General features: G+C 42.4%; 1 protein-coding gene across 1 annotated transcript in view; it reads left to right on the top strand.

The window, feature by feature from the left end:
• The window catches only part of TTC3 (tetratricopeptide repeat domain 3), a 111,398-nt gene that overhangs the window by 74,566 nt on the left and 19,919 nt on the right, over positions 1-16,913 (top strand). The window contains exons 28-31 of the mRNA XM_061627678.1: positions 3,324-3,593; positions 4,268-4,314; positions 14,687-14,740; positions 16,622-16,698. Coding sequence (XP_061483662.1) covers positions 3,324-3,593; positions 4,268-4,314; positions 14,687-14,740; positions 16,622-16,698 — 448 coding nt within the window. The remainder of the gene's footprint in view (positions 1-3,323; positions 3,594-4,267; positions 4,315-14,686; positions 14,741-16,621; positions 16,699-16,913) is intronic.

Here is a 16,913-nt window from a genome sequence, read left to right as displayed (position 1 = left end):
CGTTGGAGTTAAGTTGCTCAAGAAACTTCTCAGATGCATTAGATCAGGTTAAGAGTCTTTTATTAAGACATTATGGCTTAAGGCTTTAAGATCCCCCCCTCTAGGAGAGAAGTTCTCAGTTCAAAGACATTACACAGAAAACTCAGCTCAACACAGATAACTGCTAGAACTCTCCCAGTCTATCTTGATGCTGCCATGACAACGGCCTTGGCTATCCGTTCCCAGACTGGGCAAAGACATAACTTCTCTTAGCTACAGATTTCCACACTTTCAGACTTGATGGAAAAACACTCAGTGACAGTGTGGTTCAATGGTCAACAGATTAGATTAGGACTGCCATATGTTTAATGGAATGATATGTCTACTAATAGTTTATATCCAAAAATCCTTCTGCCTGAGTATGCTTCTGTTCGTGCAGGGCAGCTGGTGGTATGCCAGTCCACCCTCCATATGGAAGAAGTGCCAGTGCTCCCCCCCCACCTTCAGCCTACCCATAAAGCCATTGGAAGAGGGTTCCCTGGTCCTCTGGAGCCAGGTTTTGAGCTGCCAATGGAAGAGATATTGCTTGATGAATACTAAAATGTAATTTGTTGACTGTCAATCATTAATTTCTACTCCTGCAGATGGAAGCTTATATTGATTTAAGCTCTGAGGTTTAGAGTCCAAACGTGTAATCCATACCAAAGACTCTTACAACCATCTTTACACAGTCTACTGCCTTTTCTGCACCTATGAATTTCAGCACAGTTTTTGTCTCTCTAGAAAGGCTTGTAATGTTGATTAACCTTTCTGATATTTGCCTCTGTCTATATGTTAGAATCCTCCTTGGTCTGTATACATAATCTGATAAAATCTTAATAACTCTAGCTGCCAAAATGGAAGCTATAATTATGTAGTCTAGTTTATATTTAAAGAAGATATGATACTGCAACAAAAAACTTTAATTTTATCCCTAGCAATATCTAAAATTGCTTCCTTTTATGTCAGTATTGTTTTAAGTAGTTTTTTTCTTTTGAAGGAAAAAAAGTAACCTGCTGGAATAAACATATGAATGCCAAGTCAAATTATAGGTGGGTGGTGGTGAAATATGTCGGTTTCCTGCCTGAATCTCTTCCACACTGAATAAACACAGGGGTTCCCAAACATTTCCCCCTACAGCCACTTGAAAATTGCTGATGGTCTTGGAGGACCACTTAATGCTTTTTCTGTCTGTTGTAGCGATTGTAATGCACTGTGCTAGGTGCTATATGCTTTTTAATGGTATTTTGTTGCTTTTTATTTATTTAGACAATTTATATACTGCTTATATTTATATAAAACTCTAAGCAGTGTACAACATTAAGTTAAAACATCTTAAAACAACAAATACAAAAAACAACAATCAATAAAATACAATTAATAACTGAACAAACATCCTCTTTATTATCAACATATAGTATAAATAGACTACTACCCACATAGCCATGAAACTCACTGGGTGACCTTGGGCCAGTCACTGCCTCTCAGCCTCATGAGAGTCTACATTCATAGAGTCTCCATAAGTCAAAATCGACTTGAAGGCAGTACATAAAATTAAGTACAAGAAATACAAGAAAAAATCATAACAGTATATAAAATTAAGTACAAGAAATACAAGAAAAAATCATAACAAACATAGTAGACTAAGCAAAATATTCACTAAGCTTCAAGAAAAAAATAATGAAAATCAAGTTAAAAATACAGTTTTTAAACAGAATAAAGCAGCCAGCCTCCTTTATAACAAACATAATTTCATCGAACTATAGTTGAAAATAGAGATCATTCAGCTTAGTCAAACACACCCTTACAAGATCAACACATTCATGTTCATCAAACATATCAACATTCTAAACCAACAGCTCAAGCTTACCATTTTAGCACACCTCAGATCACACTGTGTAAGCACTCACAATAATTCAGTCTCACTCACATCATAAAAACAGCACACTCACATGTCCACACTCAAATCTAAATAATAAAAACAAAAAAAATTCACACACACATACACACTTTAAATAAAACATTCATACCAAACAGTCCCCCTTGTCTCTCACTCAAGGGGGCAGAAGCTATCCCCACCAGTCTCTGAACCTGGGGGTATAGAAACCACTTTTTCCAACATAGTAGGCAATGATACTTCCCTCATCTCTCAACTGAGGAACAAAAACCATTCAAATATCAAATTTTCACCCGAACAAGGGGCAGGCTTTCAGTCACAACAACTTGTCAGTTTGCCTGCCTCCAGCACTTGCGGTGATTATTTTTCTTGGCGGAGGACACAATTTGCATTCCATGGAATTAAAACTGTAATACAATAAAATACAAAAGAAATAAAAGAAGCAATAAAAATACAATTAAAATCAATTTGAATATTTAATTTGGATATGCCAGGGACCGCCTGACTGAAGCTCTCAGACCACTGATGGTCAATGGACCACAGTTTGGGAACCTCTGTATTAATGAAACTCCCAATATGGTCTTTATAGAGACATAGTATATGTGTATATCAATAGTGTGTTCAATGTCACAAAATAAAGTCTGTTCAAGAATTGGTTTTAAGTCTGCCTGAGTAATATCTATAATCTTTTTTCAAAAGAAACCAACCTCTCAGTAATGAAATTTGCTTTTGGAGGTGTGCTGTAATTGATAGCCCTTTTTTCAATGCGTAAACTTCTGTTTCCACATGTATCTAGGCTGTTAAATGTTTCCACTTAGTTCCCCAGCTGGAATTATTTTCTGTTCTAGCCAGCAGTACAATTTCTTGATTAAATATTTAATTAATGAATTAATTTATATCCTGCTGTTCCACCTGGAGGAGCCCAAGGCTCCTTCTACTTGCTTACTACTTGTATACAGCTTAGTGTCATTTTCTTAGACTCCAAGGATCCCTTTAATAAAATCAGTCTTCTATCTGGATCATTTAATTCTTCAGTTAAATTTAAATGGGACCTTTTTTTGGATCTCTTTTATAACTCCCTTTGTCTCAGTATCTGCCACTAATATGGTATATCATCCCATTTAAAAAAGTTCAAAAATGTATCTACATGTAAAAACGCTACCTCGAAAACTTTTATGGCTGTATATAACGACTTGCTTTGAACTGCTATCTGGGCAAACATCCAATCCTAGATGCAAATTTGTTCTACACTCTCAGCACACCTTTTTTAAAATCTCTGCTGTTTCTTATACCGTCCCAGCAGACATCTGTACTTTCTGGCAGCCAGAAACTGTGGCTCACAGTTTCTTTTCACTTTGTACGATGGGATGCCTGTATCCGTAACCAGCCTTTTTTTTTTTTTTTGCAGGTTTAAAAGCTACAAAACGGTATAGCGCTGAGTATGGAATTCACTTTTTAGGTCTTGATCTTGATTTAATAGCGGTGCTCTGGAATGAGAAATATGGCATTAAACTAGGGAGGGAGTTCACCTGCACATCTCCAGATATGTTTGAAATACTAGATTACTTTGAAGAGCTACCTTTAATGGAACTTCGTTGTCTTTTATGGCTATTAGAAGAAAACAGAGAGAATTTCCCATTTCTTCATCAATATTTAGATGACTATTTTGATAACATGGGTAAGTGTACTAGGATGAGTAAAGGAATTTATTGCCCTTAATCAGTGGTCTCATGGGTTTTTTGTGAGGGGAGGGGGGATGAGGAGTGAGCTGCAATGAAACCATTCAGATTAAAGTGAACTGTAGGTTCTATGCAGATGTCTCAGCCCACATAGGGAAGAAAATGCAAAATGGTATGTACCATTATAATTGGGGGTGCGGTGGAAACACTGTTTTCTGGATCATAAAAAGCTTCTGTAGAGACAGGCTTTGACTAAATAATGCTTGGAAGTTACTTTTAAGAGTAATTCCTCTGTTGCTTTGTTGGGTGTATAGTGGTTTATGTATGCAGTGTAGCTTCAGTCATAACTAACTTGGTGTATGGATTTCAGCAGAACGTAGGTATGACTAGTTTCCTGTGGTTCAGAACCCTTTTGTTTTATCCAGCTGAAATTATCATTTATCCACTGTTGGGAGAATTCTGACCTCTTATTAACTTTGAGAGTACTGTAATTATTTGGCTAACAGTGTTAAATATCTCTATATAATATAATTTTAAGCATATGTACAACTTTGAGAGGACAGGGTCTTTGGTATAAAGATATGGCAATATTATTAAAAATAGTTTAGAATTACCCCTGTGCTCTTGTCTTAGATTTTTCTTTACATATTTTAAATTTTATTTTTTTAAACAGATAATCCTTTTACTGTAATAAGGAAAGATGAAACTGAAACTACTCCAGTAAGTTTTTTCCTGTTTATCTCTTTCTTGAAACATTTTAATCAGAGCCCTTTCTAATATATTTGGGTGGACTGTTCCCCTTTATATTACATGGCTGTTTTCAGATATTGGTACGTTTGTTATAGAGTAAGTGCCAGTACAGGTGAATGTTGACACCAGTAAATTTCAAAGTTGACTAAGGGCGTTCAGTAACTATCATCCTTACTTCCATAATTATACAACTAAAACAAGGCTTAGCATGCCATAGGTGTATATGTTACAAAGCAGGTACATGACATTTCTCATTATTAGAAACTTAATCCTCTAATTCTAATTTCTTCTAATTTCAACAAGCCGTTTAAGTTGAGACCTATCCCAGTCTGCGTCTGTGTTGGAATGGACTGCAAAAAAGGCAAATAATTGGGTGTTAGAACAAATTAAACCAGAACTATCACTAGAAGCTAAAATGATGAAATGAGGTTATCATACTTTGGACACATAATGAGAAGACATGACTCACTAGAAAAGACAATAATGCTGGGAAAAACAGAAGGGAGTAGAGAAAGAGGAAGACCAAACAAGAGATGGATTGATTCCATAAAGGAAGCCACAGACCTGAACTTACAAGATCTGAACAGGGTGGTTCATGACAGATGCTATTGGAGGTCGCTGATTCATAGGGTCGCCATAAGTCATAGTTGACTTGGAGGCACATAACAACAAAGCTTTTAAAAAAAGTTTTTAAAGTCTTGTTTTAATGTATTTTAACATCTGTTTTTATGATGTTTTAAAGTGTTTTTAGTGCTTTTGTTTGCTGCCCTGGGCTCCTGCTGGGAGGAAGGACAGGATATAAATAAAATAATAAATAAATAAATCACCAAATTTCTGACAGTTACCATGATGCATATTAGCATGGTAGATACCTAGTGTATCCCAGTCTCTGCTGATTTGAATGTCCTTCCCCTGACATATCTAGTTAAGGGACCCTACATACTTACACAGCAGGGCATGCAATGTCACGGCATGGAGTTGTATAGGGCTATGGTTAATCCTGAAAAGGTAATTGAGGGGAATTTATTTACAAAGCCCACATCCTTGAGATCAGGAAATGTTATGTTGGTACAAGACCACTTTATTTGGAGGAAAAATGGTAGTCAAGTGTGATAGTGCTATTATTTTTTTCTGGGACGGTATTAAAATGTATTTTTTGCAAAGGTGTATAATTATATCAGATTTTTTTATGTGAAACTTAACTACCAATTTTACCAATTGTCATGGTATTGGTTATATGAATCGAATATTGCTCTCTAGTTCTAGTTATCTAATGTGAAGAGGGATTGCATTTTGTATGGTGAATTTCCTGAATAGCTATTTTCATTTAGGTGTATCTAATACTACATTTATATAGAAACAATTTACATTTGAAATTTGTGTGTATTGTCAGTATTAAGCAGATTGGCAAAGCTATTTCATTTCCGTAAACTAATCCAGAAAGTGATGAATGATAATGTTGCTAATAGCTTATGTCCAAATCACAGCCATGTGAAGGGAGTCAAAGTCATCATTCAGAATTTATACAAAACTAGCATCTTCATATGTGGATGTCTCTTTCCCATATTTACCTTAAGATGAAGGGCAGGCTAAAATTAGTAAGATCACAGGGCAAAGATCCTCCATAAATACATCAAACTACAGCAACCATTCTAATCACAAAATAATGGGAGCAATAATATACAATTAAAATCATCATCTCTGTACCAGGCAATATACCTTTTACATAAGGCTATCTGTAGTAACTGAGCAAATAATCAGCAAAAACCTTGGCAAATGAATAAATTTTCAGTTGGCACCGAAATAAGTAGAGTGATGGCACCAACCACACCTCTGAGTTGGGGCACAACCATAGGGAACATTTAGTAGTTGTGTTTGATGTCATTATTAGTTTTTATTGAAATTTGAAATTGTTCTATTCAGCAGGGAAATTTGTAATTGGAATGAAGAAACGTATGTGGACCTTGTTTTTCCCGTACGTGTAAGATGATCTCAGGTGGGACTTGAGCTCCACCTTGTGGTCAGAGGCAGAATAACAAGAACTGGATTTGCAGAGTGCTCTAGCCCTCCCTTACATAGAGATGACAGTTCTTATTCTGCTTTTCACTAATGTGGTCATATCTGTGCTTTCTCCGATCACTAGGGTTAGGAATAATCACTATATTATTCTGTGTGTTTATGTGTCTTAAATATCTTCTGTGAGTTCCTGGCCTCTTCTTACCTGTATTCCTATGTTTCTTCTTAAAAACAAAAACAAAAAAACCACCACCATGCTACACTGCCACTTCGCCGTTTTGCTGCTCCTGCTTCTCAGCGCATCCCGATACAGCCTACCTAGATTCTTCGCCTTCAGCCTTCCCGTTCACCTCAGTTTCCTATCCAGACCCCCGAGTCTCATCTGACCCTCTGACTCTCCTGTCTTTCCAACACAGACGCCAATTCTCCAACTGTCCCACCTTTCCACCTCTGCTCCTACATTAAAATAAAATAAATAAGGAAAAGACAGAAAGTGCACCTTTGCCTAGAAGCCCCCATAAGCCCTGCCAGTGTTTGTGAGCCCCATCAGGCCCAGTGTAAGCCCATCTGCACCTAGGGCAATGGGAAAAGCTAAGACAAAATGCGGTTTCAGCCAAAAACCATAAGTGCCTATCATCTTCAGTGCCAGTTTTGGAGGTTTCTTCAAGAGATCATCCAAGTCAACATAGAGACGAGGTCGCCAACCCCCCTCCCCTGTGGTGGGGGAGCTTCGGCAATTTCTGGCACAGTGGTCAGGGTGGCCATGACCACGTTAAGGTCCTTTGATCCTCAGGGCTTGCGCTCTAGAGGGGAACCCAGCCGTGGAACTATGAGGTTCATGCTGCCTGTTGAAAGCAGACTGGAGGAGGAGGTTTATTTATTTATTATTTGATTTATATCCCGCCCTTCCTCCCAGCAGGAGGTTCAGAGTATGAGGCATGTATCAACTTCAGAAGTGGTATTTGATGAAGAGGAAGGATGCTGTGGTTCAGAACTTAGAAACCATTTTTTTGACTCAGTCCTCACCTGAGGACTTTAGAAGTTTTCAGGAGGCTTCCAGCGTACAACTCTCCTGTTCTTACCATGCCCACTCTTCCCCCTTATATCCAGAGAACTGGGTATGGTTCACCCGATCATGCTGTTGTTACACTGGCTCAATTTTATTCAGCCCCACCTCCACCAGTGCAACTGCAGTTATCTGATCTCATGCTGCAGCAGTTAAAGGACACTATTTTGACAGCTGTCTCTGAATGGACCCAACCATTCAGCCTATATCACAGGATGAGATGCAGTATGGGCTTGGGGTGACATATCAGCAACTTGCCATGCGTACTGCAGTACAATCAACAGCTGACTCATGAGCTCTGGTACCACGGCTCAGCAGGTACTGCAAGTGGAGACAGGTGAAACGTGTTTCTCCTGATCCACATGATGTCCCAAGAGGGTGGGCCAAGGAAATGATAAAGTTCAGCGCCTGGCTAAGGAGTCCGTGCCTGACAGGGAAGAGCCTGACCCTGAGTCTGACCTCATCGTATTGGACGAGGAAGAATGGAGTGGGACTTCAGAATCAGAGGAGGAAGTATACACATGACTGTTCCAAGAGACTTATTTCCTTACTTTGCTATGTAAGACTATGAAGTCTTTGGACCAAATATCTAAGAATGACACACCAGCCCCTTCTACCTTGAGGGTGGCGGCAGTATGCCCAGATCCTCAGCCTGTCCACGGTGGTGAAGCTAACTCCACCCATACCTAAGATCATCCAAGATTAGTTTTCTAGTCCCCTGCAATGTAAAAAATTGGTGGCAACAGCGAATAAGTTCTGTGTTTTGGAGCACAGTCTGATGGATTAGTTGAGAGCTCATCTCATAGACCTATTTCTGGTCTTGTGAATTCTTCTCTAAATCCCAGGGATTCGGATGCTCAGCTCAAGGACGCCCTAGACAAGAATATGGACCTGGGATTGTGGAAAGTCCATGACACGTATACATTGTTGTTGAGGGCTGCAGCCTGTTCGTCACTCTTTGCACGGGCAACCTTGCTATGGCTGGAGGATCTGTTGGACGACTCCATCTAGGAATCCACTTCTTTCCACGTCAGTCCTTAAAATATCTAGGGTGGTGGCTTTCATGGAAGATTTGGGTGTGGATGCAGCACAGTTTTCAGCCAGAGCCTTGACAGCAGGAGTCTTTACCAGGAGGTCTCTGGCTACACTTATGGGAAGCTGATACCACTTCATGCAAGAAACTGGCCTCAGAGCCTGATATGGGGGGCAAGTTCTTTGGAGATGTAGCATTGGACGTTTTAGTGGAGACTAAGGACCAACAAAAAGTCTTATCTTTTTCCCCAGTGGTTCCTGGAGGGTATTCAGATTCTTGGGATGGCGCCTCCCCCCGGCATGACAGGCAAGGTCCTATCTTCTCACACAGGGGGAGGAGCCATCCTATCCTCCAGACCAGCCCTGCCTTTTGCGGTGGACGGTCAGGGTCTGGCTGAGCTCCTTAAGAGCCAGCCTGTCTTCTTTTGTTAGATTCCTCACCTTTCTTTCCTCTTCTTCGTTCTGGCTAATCCTCATCTTTTCTCTTAGACTTTTCCCCCTCCCTCCCCCTTCCCTCACCAAACTCTTTAGATAAGGATGGGGAGTGTGAGAAAAATTAAGAGGGCCTAAGAACCCGCCACAAGAGAGTTAGCTGGCGGCGCGGCTCGCACCTTCTCGCCTAAAAGAAGAGGCATGGAGGCGACGGCAAGTACTCTTTGGCAATTCGCAGCCTCTCCTTAAATTTAAGGGAGGTGCGACCATGCGTAGGAGGGCAGTGGTGAGAGGAACCTAAGGAAGCTGATCCAGCTGCTTCAACTTTCTCCAAGGGGTCTAAATCAGCCTTCCCAGAAGTGTTACAAAGGAACCTTGAACTTCCTCATGAGCAGAGCTCACTAGAAATCCAAATTTCCCAAAAGAGAGTAGCAGGATCTTTTGCTGGAGTTACCCGCACGTCACCCCCAGAACATGTATAATTTTACCCTTAACTCAGTAACATATACACTGCAAGTAAAATAAAGAGTGGTTTTATTAAGAGAAGGAACAAGGAAAAATATTGCAGTTTACAATTGCAGTTAACAATGAGTAGTTTTCTAACTATTATTCATTCATTCATTCAGCAACACTGGATAGACTAAAGCAAAGAGACTAGCCCTATAAACACTTTCACATTAAGCTCACCCACACAGAAAGAAAAAAAAGGAAAGAAAAAGGCCCAGATAGTTGCATATACCTTTCCTGGAGAGTTGCTGCAAGCCTAAAACTGAGAGAGACCTTTCGTATCTAGTCCAATGAGCCAAAAGCTCTGCCCTTGTGTAACCAGCGCTAGATTTGAAAGATCTCACCCAATCCTTAGCTCTGAAGTTCTGCAATTTGTCCCAAAGATGCTAGAGTACGTTGGTAAGTGAAGCAGCAGCTGGAGCCCTCCAGAAGAGACACACCCTCCCCTTCTCACTCCTCATGTTTTATATCTTTTTTTCCTAACTAAAACTGACCCCAAAGTAAACCCAATATAAATGTGATCAGGAAGGTGGGAACCCACTCATTTCCTGATAAATTCCTGGATGATAGGTGTGATTTCCCTGCTGTAGATTCCTGATGACTCCTCAAGGTTAAGATTATCATAATCCGTGTGTAAAACAGTTTCCTTGTTTTACAGGAGTTTATCCTGTCTTCTCCAGAGGCTTAGAACTGCGCAACACCTAGTTTGAAAGGAGCTATTCCTGGCGGCCTGGATTATCATAAACCTTTTCTTTTGTTTGAAAGGAGCACCTATTCTTACTGGGTGACAAATCCCAAATTTCCATGAGGCAGGAAGTCTGTACCTTCAGGCATCGCAAGATATGTACTCAGAGGTCACAGAGGGGCTGTTTCCCAGGAATCTTTGCTGTTGCAGGCCTTTTCAAACTCTGGTTCACTGAGATGAATCAAAGATTAAAAATTCCCAATATTTGATACCTCATAACAGAAGGCCACCCCAGAATAGCTACTCTCCCTTTCCCGGTCTCTTTCCAGGAGCTGTGGTCAGCAGAGTGGGTGACTCCCAAGTAAACCACTTCACAAGTTGGTTAGCAAGCATTACTCCTTTGCCTCTGTGGTGATGGAACAGCTTAGAACGCCAGCAGTGGACCAGCCAGTGGTTGCTCTCTCTTCCTCTGCAGATCTTCCAACAGAGGGGGAAAGGGGGCCTAAGGATGCTTGGGATAAGAGGGTCAAGGTGGCACTGCTTAGAGACATCAAGGCGCAAGGTGCCACTTTCAGAGCCTCAGTGGCTGCATCAGTATTCGCCAGAGCAAACATGATGTGGGTGGACAAGCTGGCCAGCAGAGAGGATGTTCCCAAGAGCATCAAAGCTGGTCTGAAGAAGATTTCTCTGTCAGCAGCCTTCCAAGCAGGTGCCACACGGGACACTATGATGTTTAATGCCAGGGCAATGACCTCCAGCACAGTGGCGAGACGTAACCTGTGGCTCCGTCATTGGGACATGGACCCAGGATCTCAGGGGCGTCTGGCCAATTCTCCCTTCGGGGGGGCCAAGCTTTTTTGGGAACCACTGGAAAAGATCCTTGTTGAAACTAGAGGTAAGCAAAAGGCACTGACAGCGGCAAAGAAGGATGAACATAAGTCTTAACAGATTCAGTCCTTTCGGAGCACAAAGCCTTTCCATTGCCAAAGCACGTCATCAGGATACAAGGCTTGGTAGGGGAGACAAGATAGATACACAAGTTCCAACCAGTCAAGATCCCATCCACCTCCTTATTCCTCCCAATCTAAGTTCCAGAAGGGAGCGAAGAAGGGAGTCATCCTGACGCCAAGTCGTTGGCACCCCAGGGAGCTATAGGAGGACGCCTGCTTGACTTCAAGACAGTCTGGACTGCGACAACGTCTGATTGCTGGGTCCTGGCAACAGTTTCCTCAGGGTACTCCTTGGAATTTTCAAGGCACCCCAGAGAGAAATTCATCAGGACCTTTAAGTCAACCAAGTCGGACAAACGCAGGGCCTTCCTCATGGCCATACAACATCTACTGGACATCAGTGCAGTGGAACCAGTACCAGCTTGGGAAAGGAACAGAGGAGTCTACTCGATTTTCTTTCTCGTCTTGAAAAAGAATGGGCAGACAATGGCTATTTGAGACCTCAAATGGCTCAATCTGGAGAATGGCCTACAAGAAATTCAAAATGGAAACCTTGAAATCCATCTCAGAGGCCATCAACCAAGGCGATTGGATGGGCTGCATAGACCTGTCAGAAGCATACCTCCATGTTCCAATATGATAGGAGCACAGAAAATTCCTTCATTTCTGTTATGCCAACGAGCATTACCAATACAGGGTTCTTCCATTCGGGCTGGCTTCCGCCCCCAGGGTTTTCACCAAGGTCCTAGTGGCATTGATGGCTCATCTGAGGACCCTTGGGGGTGCAGGTTCGCCTGTACCTCAACGATATCATTGTCCGGGGACCAGTGCAGGAGGGACGTTCAGACCACTCTGTCCTGCCTTATCAGCCATGGCTTTATGGTGAACTTGGAAAAGAGCCCTGGAGCCCACACATAACATTACCCATCTGGGGATGCAAATAGTTCAATACCGCATGAGGCTCACTCAGGAGTGGGTGGCCAAGATCCAGGAGCTCACATTAAAGATGACCTCATCTAGGGCGGTAGAGCTGATGGAACTGACAAAACTCCAGGGGATGCTGGTTTCCTTCCAGGATCTAGTGAGCTGGGCCCGTTTTCATTTTCAACCTCTGCTGCAAGCACTCATACCCTTCCAGGACCAAATTGCTCAATCACGCAAGATGCAGGTTCCAATCAGCTCGTCTCTGCGCCAAGAACTGAGGTGGTGGTAGTCTCCTCAGAGGCTGCTTGGGAGTGAGCCTGGAGAGGAAGGTACTCATGACAGATGCCAGCTTTTACAGCTGGGGGCGCACCTGGAGTCATGTGGCACAGGGTGTGTGGAAGGCCAGGGAACTGGAACAGAGCATCAACTGGCTGGAGCTCCGAGCAGTGAGTCTGGTGCTAGTGAAGTTTGCCCCACACGTCATAGGGGCTCATGCCCTGGTGGAGACCGACAATGTGGCAACAAAGGCATACATCAACCATCAAGGAGGAACGAAGTCGGGGACCCTGGCGAAGGAAGCTCGCCTTCGGTCACTGAAGGCAGAACACGTAGCTGGAATACAAAACGTGACACAGACTGGCTGAGCAGGATATTGCTCCTGGAGGCAGAGTGGCAACTTCACCCCCAAGTATTCTGCCAGATCATCAGACCATCATTTTGGGGTCCCACAAGTGGATCTTTTTGCAACATACCAGAACTCCCAACTTGCAAAGTTCTCCAGTTTTCAGCATTCGGAGGCGCAGGGATGGGATGCTCTGACAACAGTTTGGCCGAGGGAGTTACTTTACGCCTTTCCTCCCTTTGTAACAGTAGACTGTAAGATGCATCCGACAGTTGCAGGCTGAGGTGATCTTAGTAGCACCGTATTGGCCAAGGAGACCCTGGTTTCTGGAGCTTCTCCACCTGTCTGTTCAGGAACCATGGCATCTTCCTATCAGACCGGAACTGCTGAGGCAGGGATCAGTTCTTCATCCGCATCCAGAGCTCTTTCGCTTGACTGCGTGGAGGCTGAGTGGAGTTGGCTAGAGGAGTTAGGGCTTTGGGGGGCAGTTCTAGATACTCTTCTGGCCTCTAGGAAGGCTTCCACATAGAAAACGTATGGCTCCACATGGAAAAAGTTTGTGGAGTGGTGTAAAGCCAATGTGAGGGACCCAGCTTCTAGGAAAGTGGTGGACGTACTGGGTTTCTTACAGGAGGGGTTGGACAAAGGGCTCAGCTTCAATACTTTGAAACGGCAAGTGGGTGCCATTAACAGTATCTTGGGTTGCAAGGGGGATCCTCCCTTATCCACACATCCCTTGTGTCGATGTTTCCACAGAAGTGTGGGGCAGAGGAATCCTCCAGCGATTCATAGGTTTCCTACATGGAACCTGAACTGGGTAGTCCGTGCCTTAATGGAGCACCCTTTTGAGCCACTGGCTACGTGTGAGAAGTTCCTGACACTCAAGACAGTTTTTCTAGTGGCTATCACATCAGTGCACAGGGTCTCAGAACTGGGAGCCCTGTCATCTGATCCACAGCTATGTATTTTTCATCAGGGCAAGGTTGTCCTGAGGCCAGATCCATCCTTTATTCCTAAGGTTAACTCTGTTTTTCATAGGGCGCAGGAGGTGGTTCTCCCATCATTTTGTCCTAATCCCCCTTCTTCCAAGGAAAGGGCCTGGCATTTTTTGCACGTGAACATAGCCCTCCGTTTTTACTTAGATAGGAAAACAGAGGCTCTGTTCATTTCCTTTGGCGGGGTTACTAGGGGTAAGAAGGTTTCATCTACTTTCCATTGTCAGCTGGAACTTGCTCTCCCGTCCTCCTGTCCTTCTCTTGTCCGTCTGTCAGAAAAGGCCTGGCATTCTTTGGACATACAGAGGGCATTAAAGGTCTACATTACCAGGACTAAGCCCTTTCACCATTCGGATGCCATGTTTGTGTCATTCCATCCATCAGCCTTAGGGAAGAAGGTTTCTCCATCCAAACTTTTGGCTCACTGCAATAGGTCAGTGACTACCACTATGGCTTTTTCCCTCAATACCTCCCTGGAGAAGGTATGTAAGCTGGCTACTTGGGCCAGACCAAATACCTTCATTAAACATTATAGAATCAATACTTACGCATTGTCCAATGCCACATTTGGAAGGCGAGCGCTACAACACGTTCTTCCATTACAGTAGCAGCTCAGGTTACAGTATTTATTCCCACCCTATATGGGTCAGCTCCAGTATGTCCCACCTGAGATCATCTTACATGCACGGGAGAAGAGACCTTTGGTCTTGCTGTGAAACAGACTTCTACATGCATTTAAAGATGGTCTCTGAGCTGTGTCAATATCCTTTAGGATGTGAGTGATAGCAGAGAGCGCAGTTTGTTGTGTTTGTTGGCTGGTTCTACTGTTATGTCTTATTTCTTTCGCTTGGCAAGGAAGAACTGCCCTCTCTACATAAGGGAGGGCTAGAGCAGTCTGCAAATCAAGTTCTGGTTATTCTGTCTTTGACAGTTCCACCTGAGATCATCTTTAAGACTGTTTCATGGTAAGACCAAAGGTTTCTTCCTTGCTAGTGAAGGTAAATAATGGAGATGGAAAGCTCATATAAAATAAGCAGTAATATGCTAATATTTTTTCTCTGCAAATGGATGGTGGTGATTGGTGTTAAATTTCCAATTTCTTCTTCCATCTAGAATAATGCTATCAAAGTGAAAAACAGGAACCGAAAGAAGGCAAAGGAATCAAAGGTATATATTTGTTTTTCAGGGGGGGGTCTAGGCTATCAGAATGCAGCCTAGAATAACAAAGTTAGCAAATACCTGTGTAATTTTTTCTCCAGTGTCTTCTCTTCCACCACTCTTCTAGAATTTCTCAGGCATGGTTCACACATCATGTTATATCATAGCTAATGTTTAACCGTGGTAGTTCAAGCACCGTGGTAGTTCATGCTGCTCAAAATTTCTGCTTGTCTGCCTCTCATCTCCCTTTGTCCCTCTCTCTCTCTCTCACACACACGTAATTGTGATTAACAAAACAGAGGTTTTTATTTTACTAGCAAAACATTTTGGCTTCTGCCTTCATCAGCTACTAACATACAAATGCTATTACCAAGGTGGCAGTTACAGAGCTTTGAGGATGGAATGTTGAGAAGGGCTTCATTTGCAGAAGCTAAGTTATGTTTGTACATACTGTATATACAGTAATACCTGAGTTAACGAATCCTGCAGGAATGAAACTTCTTTTAACAAAGGCTTTTTTAAAAGGTGAAACTGACTAGCTTTGTTTTGCTATGGATAAACTTTAAAGCCTGTGCCTTTGCTTTAAGGTGAAACTGAGCAGCCTGTGTCTTTGCTCTGCTATCAATAAACTGACAAGACTGTCCCTTTGCTTTGTTAGGGTGAAACTGACAAGCCTGTGTGTTTGCTTTCCATTAAAGAGATCTCTTGCTTTCTCCCAGGGCTAGGAAGGGAAGGATACAATATGATTCAGGGGCGGGGAGGGGGTAGTTGCCTGGTAGGTACCCTTTAAAGTCCCTGTTAAAGTTGCCCCCACCATCTATGAGCGGGTGTGGGAACCTATCTTTATTCTTTCCATGTTATTCCTACCTCTGATACCAAAGTTTCTGTTAAAGAAGTAATGTCCAGGAATGCATCTACTTTGTTAACTGAGGTATTACTGTATATGTATCACTCCTGGCCAGGAGCAACAAACTATCAGCCTTAACTAGTTGTGCCATCTGAACCTGGGCTTATGGTTTAAGTCTTTCCAACTGAACTTTGCACTTGTGGTTTGCTTTGGGGAAAACAGACCTTGTGCCTAGGTTCACCTGACACAACAAATCAAGGCTTGTAGTTTGTTGCTCCTGGCATGACTAGGAGTGGCAGGGTATGTGTGAAGCAGGGACTTTTGAGTGCCGTGCACCAACTATCAGTTGGTAGAAGGTCCCAGATGTCTCCTCTCAGAACTCCTGGAGGGCTGCTGCCAGTCATTGTGAACCATAGCAAACTAGATCACCTAGCAATCTGACATATAAGGCAGCTTCCTATGTTCCTATAGATTTAAATCTACATAAGCTTGCATGTGAATAGATCCATAGATTTAGAGAAAAAAGCCTATTTTGTTTTTTGAATGTTGCAGGTTTAAAGAGTTATATTGACTTGAATACTAAAGAATTTGGGGAGTATCCCTCCACTCTGCTCCAGAGGAGTCCTCCAGGAATGGAAGGGGATGGAGCTGATTCTCTCAAATTCCCCCTTTCTCCTGCACCCCCCTGTGCCACCTCCCATGTTGTTCCCAATGATCTCCAAATCTGTAGAGCAGATTGTTTGTGCAGGGGTTGAAGAGGAAATCAGTGAAAATTGCCTCCCTCCTTCCTTTTAGAGAACTCTGTACTATAGCAGACAACCTTCCATGAGTGGACACAAAAGGACACAACTATTTGTCTCATACTGGGAATATTTGAGGAGTGATCTATTTTTCATATGATCACTTTGCCAAAACCCATGTGTTTCCTGAATAATTGTGAACTAGAGAAGAAGGATTTTATAAATGAGAATCTGTTGAATTCTGAAGATTGATTACTTCATGTTAAAATTATGTAATTTCCAATTTTTTTCTTGTTGATTTAGCCTATTTTTTTTCTGTCTGGTGGAGTTGGTACTGTAACTCGAGAAGAAGACAATATATTTTCCGAAGAAAGTACATTGTAAGTTCTGGCATGAGAAATGCAAAGGGCACAATCCCGCCAAAATTTAAGTATATTTTGGCTGCAGTCCTATATGCACCTATCTGGAAATAACTCTGATTGAACTCAGTGGGCTTAGTTTTGAAACTTGCTTGGTATTGTACCATTAAGTCCCTTTGGCTCCAGTGGGAGGGTTACGCATGTGCTTCTAACTTTTTTTAATGGTACCTGAAGTA

The sequence above is a fragment of the Rhineura floridana genome, chromosome 5 (assembly GCF_030035675.1).
Source record: "Rhineura floridana isolate rRhiFlo1 chromosome 5, rRhiFlo1.hap2, whole genome shotgun sequence".
NCBI lineage: Eukaryota > Metazoa > Chordata > Lepidosauria > Squamata > Rhineuridae > Rhineura > Rhineura floridana.
This window is presented reverse-complemented; position numbering and strand designations above follow the sequence as displayed.